Source organism: Tigriopus californicus, chromosome 10 (genome assembly GCF_007210705.1).
Source record: "Tigriopus californicus strain San Diego chromosome 10, Tcal_SD_v2.1, whole genome shotgun sequence".
Taxonomy (NCBI): domain Eukaryota; kingdom Metazoa; phylum Arthropoda; class Copepoda; order Harpacticoida; family Harpacticidae; genus Tigriopus; species Tigriopus californicus.
Window position 1 is genome coordinate 13,874,720 of NC_081449.1, and position 12,717 is coordinate 13,887,436.

A 12,717-nucleotide genomic window follows, 5' to 3' on the forward strand; every position below is an offset into this window, starting at 1 on the left:
TATTATTATTAAAACTAGTTTTAGAGTTTTCAATAGGTCGAGAATTATGGCTTCATAGAGATGCAACTTGTCAGGTATTCCCTGAGTGTAAATCGAAGCTTCTTAACGTATAAATTCATAAAACTTGGTAAGAATGTTCCTGGAACACCTTTCTCATAATTATGTATCTCAACAAATACATACTCGCTCATGGGGTTCAGAGCAGTTTTTTGTCTAGCATGAGACACTAAATTGGGATCACCCTGTAAATGTAGCTACAACTTTTCATCCTGATGCACTGAAAACAACACTTACGGAGATCGGGTTACAGGAGAAAAATTGCAAAGCCCATTGCGGCATTGGCCAGGAGCAAGATATTCACCCAGGATAGTCAGACAGAGATCGTGGCTCCTGCAAAGAATATAACAAAAAAATTAGATATGACTAGAAACATTTATCTTTTCGCACTGTCAAGAAATTATTATCATTACTCGTTGACACATCCATTCGTTCTAATTCGTTCCATTTGGAATTGTCGCTCCTTTTTATGTTGCACAAAGAATGCTGATTTTAGTTTGGAATTAAAAAGTCGTGATATTGGGCTCTTGCCATCTTGAAAGTTCCTTAAGTATGATTCTGATTAAATTTGCATCTAAACCTATTTTCGGTATTTTGCCATGTATTGTTTTGTAAAAATTCCACTCATGACACTTTGCAATGTATAAAGAGTATTGGAAGCGTAAACACTTATTTGATTGAAAAACGAGAAAGAAGAAACTATTAGACAGTCATTACTCGGTAAGCAGTGCTAAGCACCATGAACAGTGTCTCCCTTCTTGAAGCCAAAGAAGGTCCGTGCGTGGCGACAGGCTTTGCACCGAGCGTTTTTATGGTATGTGGATTTAAGATTAGACGGAACGGTTTGAGACACTGGTTTCTAATTAAAAGCAAAATTACAACGTCTTCCACTGTCGAGTAGCAAATTGCCCAACTTTGAACGGCTTCATGGTACAGTTGAATCACTAGATTGTCAATCATTGTGCTCTATCATAAAAAACACCCGATAAGGCATACTTTTGGCAAGAAGCATTAAAAAATTTAAAGGTCGTGTTCCATGAAAAAAAAGTCTGCGGCCATCCATATTGGATGGCTTTCAGTGATTATAACTGATTGCGGAAAGAATTTAAAATATACTCAAAAATTGTTCTTCTAAAGAAATCTTATTTACCAATCAATTAGAGTTGGTGGATCTGGCTAGAATTTTTCGTAAAAACTTGTCCTAGCCTGGCTTAAAACCTGCTTGCCTGCTAAAGAGTATAGTATGCCTCCGCTTTCCTCAGGAATGCTAGAGGGAGGCGAATTGAACAGTTCCAAGTCAACTCTACCCAATGGACAAATCAATAAAGTGCACGACTTGACCCAACGGAACCTTTGCTTAATCAAACCTAACTTTTACTAAACAAAATTGAAATCTATTGGGTGAGTAGACGATTTGCTTGGAAGGAAGTATAGAAAATAAAAGCAGTTACTGTCACGTCCTTGATTGGAATGAATTTTATGAGTTGAATTAACTATCCGCTGGGTCGAGTTGTTCGTTGTCGAGGTGTCCTTTGGGTCGAGCCGTGCGCTGTATCGAGTTGTCCACTGGGTCGATTTGTTCGTTCACAGTTTTTAACATTGATGATTTAGATCTCAATTTTGGCCTTTCTATGTGTTCCAATCAATCATTTAGCGTATTATGTTTTCGTAGCAAGTGCCTGAACGATGGAAAAATAATAATTGGTAGCAGATTTTGTATAGCATCAGTCTCATTTTTATTAGTACCAGAGTCACACAAAATGGTTTATCAGCCATTGGCTGATATGGAAGCAAGTTATTTTTGCAAATTCGAGGACTGTAGTCATGGTACATATTTCTATTACCATTTTCTTTCTGCAGTGCATAATATTCTATAACAAATTTCAAAATTAGTTGACTCTTCTTTTTCTTGCTAATTGAATACTGCAGGTCCCTTCAAATTGTCTCGCTGGTGTCTCTGGAATAATGTCTCCGAGGGGATCTTGACAATTAAGGAGACCGAATAAGTACCCCGACATACTCGTAGATTACTTCTAGTGCTGTTTTACCTTGACTTGTGCTCAAATGTTTGGAAACTAATGTTCACACTCTTTGTGGCTAAATTAATGATTTCAAGCTATTTCAAACATCTAATATACTCGTAAAAGTAGACTGACATATAGTCTCGAATATTATAGAAGGTTTCCAGACATTAAAAATTTGACGTCGTGCTCCAAAAGCGGAGCGTTCGAAGGATATTAGAGCGACTATATGTTGATTGTGTGGTATGTAGTCAGCGACGTGACTGATTTATCGCGTGGTTCAATGACTGGTAGGCTAGCAGAAGTATTTGACGGTAAATCAGATATGGCCGAAGGGAATGTGGGTAAAGTGACGGATGATTTTGTGGTGATTAATTGAAAATACGATCCCATGCATCAGATAATTGATTAATTTGGCATTAAGATAGCAATTTGGGACTAAAATTGAACCATTTTAACTTATTTACCTCAGTACACGTATGCATAACTGATTGTAATTTAATTTACATACAATCCAATGGGTAAATGTGTGTGCTCCTGATTTCGTTCAAATTACTACTTAAAAGTTGAAATGGAAGTTGAAGTTGTTGTTTCCATTTTCATGCACTAGTCACTAATCCAAGCCTGATATGTGTACCATGTACCAAAGATGACCTCATCTTAAAAGTACTTGTACGTATAAATACATTCAAATCAAGTGTTTACTTTAAACATGTGTTAGACTTAATCCGTGCGTTGAAATCGAACTTGTTCCTCATGATTTTGCGAGTTATAGGATGCCAAAAGGCAATTTAACTGCCTTGTTCCCATATCTGTTCTTTAATATTTTCTGTGATGTAATTGTTATAGAAATGAAAATTATATAATTGCTTTTATATATCCAAGTAATGACAAAGAATTAAGTGTGAAATGAGAGTAGGCGCTATCATAATGCATTACTAGAGATTCTGAAAATATTAAGAAAATAGTTACTCCGAAAAAGCAACGTATTTGGTCATGGTATTGTAAAAGAGACTAAATATTTAGAATTCATTTCAGAAAATTTAAGCATTCAATTGAATTCAATTTTTGATGAAACTTGCAAACCAATAACAGAGAGGTAAAATTGCTGCCCGCTTAACAGTTTTCTTAAAACTATTTTTTCAATAGAACCAAAATGATGTAATAATGAAACCTAATTCATGATGGCAAGGGAGTGGAAAGATAGTTTTTAGGTTAGATTAAGTTTTAAACTATTTTAGCGGTTTTGGAGCAAAACACTTTTTCAAGAATTTTAACCATAAAATAACCTAAAACCGAGAATTTTCGGGAAATTTGATAGGTTTTGGTCATGTTTAGGAGAAATTTAGGAGAAATTCTGCGTGGAAAAGAATTCAGGGCTTTTTTTCAGTCCACGGACTTCTAGAGATGTCTATTGCCAACGGAAGCCAAAATTTCGTATCTCCTAAACTGTTCATCTTATTCCAAATAAGCACTTCATACGACCGCAAGATCTGGTTGACACGATGAACTTGGCAAAATTTGAACCCAAACCTATGCTTAGGGAACTTAGGAGACATGCTCAAAGTTATGTTGCAAGCAATACATAAAATTCGAATTTTCGGCCTGCTCTTGGTCAGCTACACAAGCTTTTGGCAAGATAACTTTGAAATGATCCACTTTAGAAGTAAATGATATAAAAATGACCTACCATTAATTGAAGAGATCTACGATTGTTATTTTATCACTTTAATTCGAAAAGTGGCTCAGAGTTGCTATGATTAAACGCAATTGATAACCCTCCCATAGTTTGCCGCCAAAACAATGTTCTAAAATGCTAGTGAGTTCAGTCTTAAAGACCGAGGGCAAAGATCTAGGATTACATGAGACCGTCTTCAGATGGCTAAAAGTCAGAGAGTTGCCAATCCCCTTTAGACCAAAATTGGATCATTCAAGGTATGGCTTTAGGTGTTTTAATAATCCATTTTGATTAATATTCCCAAGTCTACGTACACTCCATTTCATCACCAGGCCATTTGTTTTGACTGTGACAGTTGCAGACGTTGAAATACCTCAAACTATGGAAGCTTCAATATCAATTGGTATGTTTTTTGGTGAAACCTGTTGACAAGTAAAACTCAAATTTTGAGATTGTTTGAAACAATTGACTTTTCCGGACCTTGATCCATCCTTTGAACCCGATTTCAACTCGGTCACGCTTTAGTCAACTGCACTACAAGGATCTCTGAACAAATTTAGCGTGAACTATTAACTAGAAGTTGTCTTTGTTGATTTAAATTCAAGACCACGAAATTTGCCCCAAAGCACATCTCTTTACTCACTCACAGGATACCGATTTTTTTCCCATGTACCATGCTTTTGCACCGTACAGAATCAGATGTCATTGAATTTGATCTAAAGGGCACACTCTTTAACATTGATTATTCTAAGTGGGGATGTTCTCGAAAATTTGAGACCAAAGCCATGTGTTCTTTCAACACGAGCACATCAATGGTAGTGAACTTTCGAGTTTCAAATTATGAATTCCAATCGCATTTCATTTCAAAAATGATGAAATCATAAGGACCACGAGGCCCCATCTTTTTTAATGTTTTTGTAGAAAAGAAAGAAACAAACTTTTTGACACAAATATGCCCATTTGCCAACATTATTTGAAGTTTTTTATAGCCTTTGAGCTCCAAAATTAATCAAGTTGAATGAATCTATCAAATCTTCTAGTAGCCCCCCCCCGTACCATGTATGGCTTTATTTGCCAATTCATTTCTCTGGAATCTGCTCGCTTAGCTGTGATCCATGGACCTCTTTTGATTTGGTGACTATATATTTCAGTTGCTGAAACGATTGAGAGTTTGATAACCACCCCAAAGCTCAAAGTGAAGGACCATGACAAAAGACGAGTGTTTCGACGGTCACCATTATCAGGATTGAAGTCATAAATCCCCCAAAATTGATCATCAATCACAATGGAACTTTCCATTCCCCACTCCGAGTTTCATCGCAATGCGAAATGCATGGTGATCTTTTCGGGCAAAGTACCAAAAGTCAAGACTTATGAGAGCATTCAGATTGTCATACACAAGCACATAAATTGTGGAAGACCTAGATTAGCCCTCTAACAAGCCTATTCAGACTTTTTAAACTGATTTTGTTTTGGTGTTCGCAAAACAGTGGCTATAGGATTCTCAAAGCGATCGCAAGATGGGTACAATGCTGCAGTGCCATAGACAATCAAATATGATCGGTTGAAAAAATGATGGACAATGACGTTTTTTGGCCTAATGTGGTTGAAATTCATCTTTGACAAGCGTCTGGTCGCCGATCAGTAAGCACATGAAAAGATGGCATAAATTGCAAGTTCAATGGAAAAACCCTAAGCGAGAACCTCTATTCATTAACAAGATTGTTGCCTAAATGTCGGCAATTACTTCGATCTTTTCATCGATAAAGGTTTCCTCTCCACTACATAAAAATGATCTAGCGTCTTTTGCTGATGTAAAGGTCCATACAGCAGTTTCAAGATGAAATCTGTGTACTCAGAGCCTAACTTGAGGTGAGTGAATAGGCCATAATAGGAGATCTGAACATCTTCCGGTGAGGAAGATCCCCACAAGTGATATTTTTCTGACGCGGGCAAGAACGGCTTTAGGATAATCGTTGCCGATCTCACGTATTGTACTATAGTTCACAAAATGGGTCGACTCCTAAAGCATTGACCCACCGGTGATATTCTAGACTCAAGTCAAATCTTGTCCAAATACGTGATGGTCAGATTTTTTTTGTCCCTGTTGGTCTCGGACAGATGTCCGCAAACACTTAGCACCAAAGAACGATTAACCTTCAATTGATTTGGAAAGCTACTGGAGGCTGGCTGGAACCAAGGCATGAAATTGCTTAGGTATTTAAATTTCAATAGCAAAATATTCCTTCTAATCTCCGAGATTCAACCCATCTTTTTCGGGCCAATAAACATGTATGAGGTGCAGTCCTCTGGTTGCCGATGTCGTCGACCCTTGCTCAAGCACTTTGAACCTTCTTTGGACTATTTTTCAACTCTTTTTAGAATGTGCTTGACACTAAGGTCGTTTATGGAAGCTTGGCTTGGCTTGATGTACCGTCCAAAATATCCAAGGAACAGGTTATTTGTTCGGAAATGACCAAGATAAATTTAGTTTACCCTGGAATGATAGTCACAGGTTGATGCTTAGGATTTTTTGGAGTGACTTGTCCAGACATGCACTTTGGGTAGATTCCTGAAATATCTGAATATGTTAAGCTAACGTTCATGCATCACATTTCTCTCCTACATGATCAAATCAAATCTGTGCCTGCATTGACCTTTCCCAAGAAAACTTTATTTTGCAAGTCCACACCGATAAAACTGACCTAGTACTAATCTGATTCCGGGTACTAAATTGGCTTTCGGAATGAGATGACCGGTTTCGCTGACCTGAGAAGGATTGATCTTCCAGCTCTGCCATGCAAAATGTCTTAATAGTTCCTCCATTAGCTTCATCAAAATATTGGATTTGGGTGTTTCAAGCATGCGATTTACAGAGTGATGTCAATATATCATTTACAAAGAATCCACTTAACATCTTTCAAACAAAATGACAACATCTGAGATGATGGACATTGCCTTGAGCAAGAGTCGGTTAAGCGAATATGCATACGGACACCTCGTTCTCACATTCAACATTCAAAGAGAGCCGGAAAGTGCCTGGATTTTTATTGACGTTTTATTCAACGCTTTGTTCAATCCCGTTGTTTATGCATCATCCTATCATCGCATGATATCAATCTGAACAACACATTCTCCACTTTGGTGTAAATCCTGGCTTGCTAGCAAGCAAGAGCTCTTTAAATACTCGCCAGATGATGTTAACAGCGTCTATTGAGATGTCCTATGGCACCCTTCCTAATCCTTACAAGTACTTCTACACACAACTGTTGTACGTACAGTACATTAGTAGTTGGCGATTAACTACCCCCGTCCGTCCCCATGAATGATCATAATTTGGCTGGCTTCTTAATAAACGCCATCATCATCACAACCACCACCACCACCACCACCGCCACGTTCAGGCTCGTCGGTGTTTGCGGAAACAAGATTTCAGCCAAGCGACACCCTCCGAAATTCTCCCTTGATTGATATCTCCATTTGCACACTCACACTCACAAAGTTGGTAGCAAATAACTGGATGACAAATACGTACAGGCTGAAACATCCACCTCCCATCTCAGACATCGTGGATTCATCGGGAATTAGCTTCATATTCCAATTATCGTGCATGTGCACTCCCATCCAGGGTGGGTGGGTTTTCAAGTGGTCATCCTTAATCGGGGATTAGTTACAAAGGATGTGCATGACTTGCACATCCTATGCAAGCCATAACGTGCGTCATAGCTTGAATAAACACGGTTGGATTTCATACTTTAATGGTTGTCCGACAAAAAGGATGTCAATTTAATGAAGTAGTTTCAACTCAAACACTAACTAATGGGAAGCAAGTCGGTTCTTAAGGGAATCTGATCTTTTTTCTAGTTCGTTATTGTACAAGTCACATTGAACCATGCGATCATAAATCAAAAATCAGTAGTTCTGACCACTTTTTTTGTCTAATGACTTGGATTTGAAGCAATGGTAGTGTTTCCCACAGCAAACCGTACAACTGCTGTTACATGAATGGAAACTTCATACTTGTATTTTAAAGGGTCTTGCCTTTTAGTTCCCTTGGAACCTCTGACCGATTCCAACATGAGTTGTTGCTAAAGGGTCAACGTTGAGAAAAAACTTGGAAGACAAGAGTAAATCTCAGGATATTCATTGAGCATCGGCTGAGGAATCTTTGACAACGGTATTATGACCTTGGAAACTGAGACTGCAATATTCGTTCTGTTGACAGTTCATGTTGGTCGATTGTGTAACACATGGCAACCCTGTATATGTTAGAATCGGGGTAAACGTTGATCTCCACCGATTAGTTGGCGAAGCTCATTTTAAAAATTGTGGCTTTAGACTATATAGACTTTAAGGGTTATTAATATCGTGTTAGGTTAGGTAAGTTTAGGTTAGGTCGGTGGACAATAACGTTTACCTAGAATCGGCCATTAAGTCAATTGAGGAATCAGTTAGCAGGAAGCCAGTCTGATCGTTAGAGTCTCGATTGGTATCGAAGTGAGTAAGCGAAATTATCGATATTACTCCACCAAAAGATGACGGGATCCAGATTAATGGCCTCTTAAACGACAATCCAGTTCTCACCATCATTCCCTCACCTGTTCGAAGATTGCGGCTCAAAACAAGGTACCGTTATTAGATTTGGAGGAAAGGACATTTTAGGGAATCGAACGCCAAGGATTGTCAAGGTGATAAGAATCTAAGATTCTCATCGTTTGCTCTCCTTACCAATTTTACAGTAAACAAACCGGTCCCCTCATTCAGCCATTGCAACCGGTTCTTCCCACCACCTTAATCCAGAATCCATAAATTTCGGCAATCTCGGAATTCTTGGACCAGCACACTCTCACAAAACTCTCTGCCTAAGATTCCACAATGGAAAACTGGAATGGACAAGTTTTAAAAGGTTGTGCATTAACGCTTTGGAAGAACTGTCCTCATGCCAAGCTTTGCATTACAAAGTAGGTCAGGATAGATGCCAAAGCTAACCAGTTCCGGTCAAAATCGTATTCACTCCGAGACGGATTCAGAAACTTTGTGCTCACATGTACAAGATAGTTCATCCCACCTACCATTTATTTGTACTGTCATATTGTACTATACATCAGGATATTGGCTCCTGAAAGAGACGTCTCCTCGAAATGGATCTTGAAACACGATACTTTTTCGAATTCCCTTGGGGGACGCCTTAAGGTTGTTAAGGAACGCTCAGCAATAACAATTAGATATGGAGATCAATGAGGCTTTTGAATTTATGCCATACGTCAAAGTTGATCCAGCGCTATGAAACTCTTGACATTCAATCTCGCACGACGCTCTCAAGTCATTTGGCTAATCGTATTTATTGCCTGGTATAGGTTTTTATGTATTGGAAATAGGCCTAGGTTATCAATTGCGTCCTGAGCTTATATGGGTTGCCAAAAAGTCGACTTCCGTATGCCCGGATTACAAAACTTGTATTGAGGTAAGTACCAGACTCTGGACATGACACAGTTTTGGTGGCAAATCAAAAAGGCTAAAACACCTATAACCGTATAAAAGTAGTTATGAAATCTTAAAGCTTAAGATTAATTCTAAAACATTGCTAAGAAAGCTACAACTTTTTTTGTTCTTCAAATTTCAAAAATGGTTTTACAAATAAATTAAGAATTGTATCAATTTTGCGCAATAATATCGAAAAACATTTGCTGGTATTTTTTAACATGATGGAAAAAACGACGTGATTGGAATGTAAATTTCGCAATCTTATTGACATTCAATAATAAACAAACTGTAAATAAATGTAGACTATGTTTCCACATTGTGGGTTTTTTTAAATAAAAAAGGCGTAGTCTTTCTTTGGTATCTACAAAGGCCTTCTTCAAGAATCGTTTCTTCGGTCAATTATAGGTATTGTCAACCAATTTTCACTTTTTTCCCTTTTCCGTGGATTTATCAATTTGCGTACCCCAACGCAATAATGGTTGTCTTTCCTCTAATCCTGATCATTTCAAACAGGTTTCCAAATGCTATGTTTGTCCTAAACCATCACTAGCCAAGCTGTGTACTTGGAACAACCTGATACCCCCATGATGCGAATGAGACCTTGGACTTTTTGAACTACGCCAAGATCTACTCATTGCCTTCTCCTCAAGTGGATTCCTTGGCAAGCAAGTTGAGCCTAGCAATATCCGTTGTGAACACCATTTCTCATTTCCATATCCAAGCAGGAGATGATTTTCACACGGATGCTTTAAAGTCCCGATAACGATTGTTGCTTGCTCGCCTCGTCGTCTAAAAAAAACTAATTCGTTTTTTTCTGCAGAGTAAAAAAAAAAAGTCTCGTCATCTTATTAAAAAGATTGCTTTTACACCTTTGCTTCATCAATTTGTGAGTTTCTCCTGACTTCTTCCCATTCGTTTTTTACATTATCAAAAAGTACGGCAAAATTGATTTTCTCCAGTACGTTAACCCTTTTGTTTCTTCTTTTCGCTCTCAATCCTGCCAAGAGGGCCGTTTCATAAGTTAAAAAACGACAGGGTTTATTTATAGAGAGGGTATGTTGGAGAATGTGATGAACGACCTTTTGTGACCTCGTTCAGACTTTGGGTTCGTTCAGTTGAAGTGCAACTTCAATTGATATTCTTAGAAGACTGGATTTGATTGCTCAACAACTAGAAACATTTCATAATTAAGTTTGTCTTATTTCCTGCAAGTCTAGTCCAGTAAAATAAACGATCGGCTCGAGTTCGAAGGACCTTTGCGAGTGTAACTCTTCACCCGACTAACTTATTGCACTAAATAGAACGGTAAAATGGCTGTGAGGGCAAAAACGCAGGGGTTGCAAAATCCCTCTGGCCCTTTCAAAACTCTGCACGCCAACTAAGACAACCAATCAAAAGCGACATTTCACGCACTCCCCAAACTGGTTTAGGTGGGCATGTCATGATGTCGACTAAGTTGCAAATTTTAAACTCGTATGTGTGTAATGATAAACCTAGATGCCTCAATATCAAATCAGTCTAAAAAATTTGATGTAAAGCGATGACGCTTGAAGTGGAAAAAGTAAAGCCTGTTTGTTGCCTCCCATATATTCTCAGCCAAGAACTGAAAAAAGCAAGGATATTGTAACTAGGAAAAAAGTGTCCGGGGAATCAGTAAAGCGGTCAAAAATTCAGACAGCACGAGAGCAACCCATAAAAACCAGTAATGCAACTGTCTAGCTGTATTTTGCAGTCCCAGCTCGACCAATGATGAACAATAACAGTTATCCGGGCAGGATAGCATTATTATCTTGCACTGTTTTCCGGATGGCGACACTTTGAATTAATTGGGGCCAATCAGCTGGGATAACCAAGGAGTTAACCAGCAACGTACGTAGCTTTGCATGTCAAATTGCTGTTTGCCATTTTCCTGTACCAGAATGTATGAAAGAGGATTTGAACTTCCTCTAATCAATACAAGTGGCCCTTTTACTTGTCACCGATCGTGGTGGGACAATTGTTGTCATCGTGTGTGAGGGGCTTTGATGATATTTACATGGATACCATCTTCGGAAATGCGACGAAGCTGGCAGTGACTTGCAGTGCATCCTTGATGGTGCATGTACCTGTATGTGGTAATTAGTTCGGAATATTATGAAAACAAGACAAAACGGAAAGAGACAATGACAGGATAGAGATAGAGTTGTAGCTGTGATTGAGCTTTGGAGTGGCATGAGTAATCCAGTTCCTTCCTCTAACAACCTCTTCCTCGCTTCTAAAACGTGCAATGACGACGAAACCTTCCTCACTTCCATCCAGCCATCAAACTCATTCCGTGGTATCAAATTAATTCACTACTCTGGACTACGTACGTAGATGGCAAATGATACGGATAAGAAACGATTAGCGGACTCCGGTACCTCCTTGGGTGATCTCCGAGATAAATTATGCAAAATGAACGAAGGCGCCATGTACGTCCCTACGTCCGTACGTTGCTGGTTGGGTCACCTCAAGGGATCCTTGAAGCGATGCATTGACCTCCATCCATCCATCAATCCACTACTACCAATTCTTATACTGTACCTATGTGCGAGCAAATAACAAGTCTCTACCGGTCCGCTCATTGAATGAGCTAGACTTGGCTGATGAACTCAACGGGGAAGCTGAAGGGAGTGAAGATCTCAAATCCGCCAAGAGCTTAGACTCGTCACTCAAGATTGGCATGACATTCTACTGGGAGAGTCATTCTGGCTTGAGGCCAATACAACAAAGCATTGCCGCTCATTACGCAAAACCAAAAACCACCGTGCCAACCAGCGTGTCTTCCAACAGTGGAGAGTTGATTGTCGAGAGCAAACACATCCAACCAACCAAACATTCAGCCTGCCGACAACGTTTCATTGCCAATAAATTAGTCTCCGCCGTTGACTATAACGGTTTCAGGGCAGGAACGTTGTTTTCATGAATAAAAGTGCCTTGAGGGACCCCCACCAAAGAATTGACTGAGGGTGTGGGCTTGTGTGTTTCGACTGACCCAAATCTTGGACACCCTCCATCTATTCAGGACATGCACATCAGTCAACCACCTACACTCGTTTTAGGCTACGTAAGGACGAATCAATAACAACTGGTTGAAAATAGGTTAAAGAGGCTAGAATTACGGTCAATTCACCGACATATTCTACTTAAGCGTATTAAAGAAGGTAAACTGTTGTACGTTGATTAGGTAGGAGCGATGATATAGTTATATTTCGTGGTTTCTTAATATAGATAAATGATTCTTGCCATCATTTAAAGAACCAGAATTGTCTACGAGTTTTAATTCCCAGCTACTTCAATGTTTTGAAAAAGTTTGAAAGAATCAACTCCTAATGGATCACAACTGTTAGCTCTATAAGTCAATATAGTCGTAGTAATTTCTTTCACAAGAGTCGGATTTTAGGTTTGCCCAAAAATGGAGCGTCTCGAGTGAAGAGTCAAACAAAAAAAGGGGGGGGG

General features: G+C 38.9%; 1 protein-coding gene across 1 annotated transcript in view; it reads right to left on the reverse strand.

The window, feature by feature from the left end:
* Window positions 1-12,717, reverse strand: part of LOC131888060 (uncharacterized) — a 16,839-nt gene that overhangs the window by 1,525 nt on the left and 2,597 nt on the right. Inside the window, exon 2 of the mRNA XM_059236841.1 lies at window positions 295-390. Coding sequence (XP_059092824.1) covers window positions 295-390 — 96 coding nt within the window. The remainder of the gene's footprint in view (window positions 1-294; window positions 391-12,717) is intronic.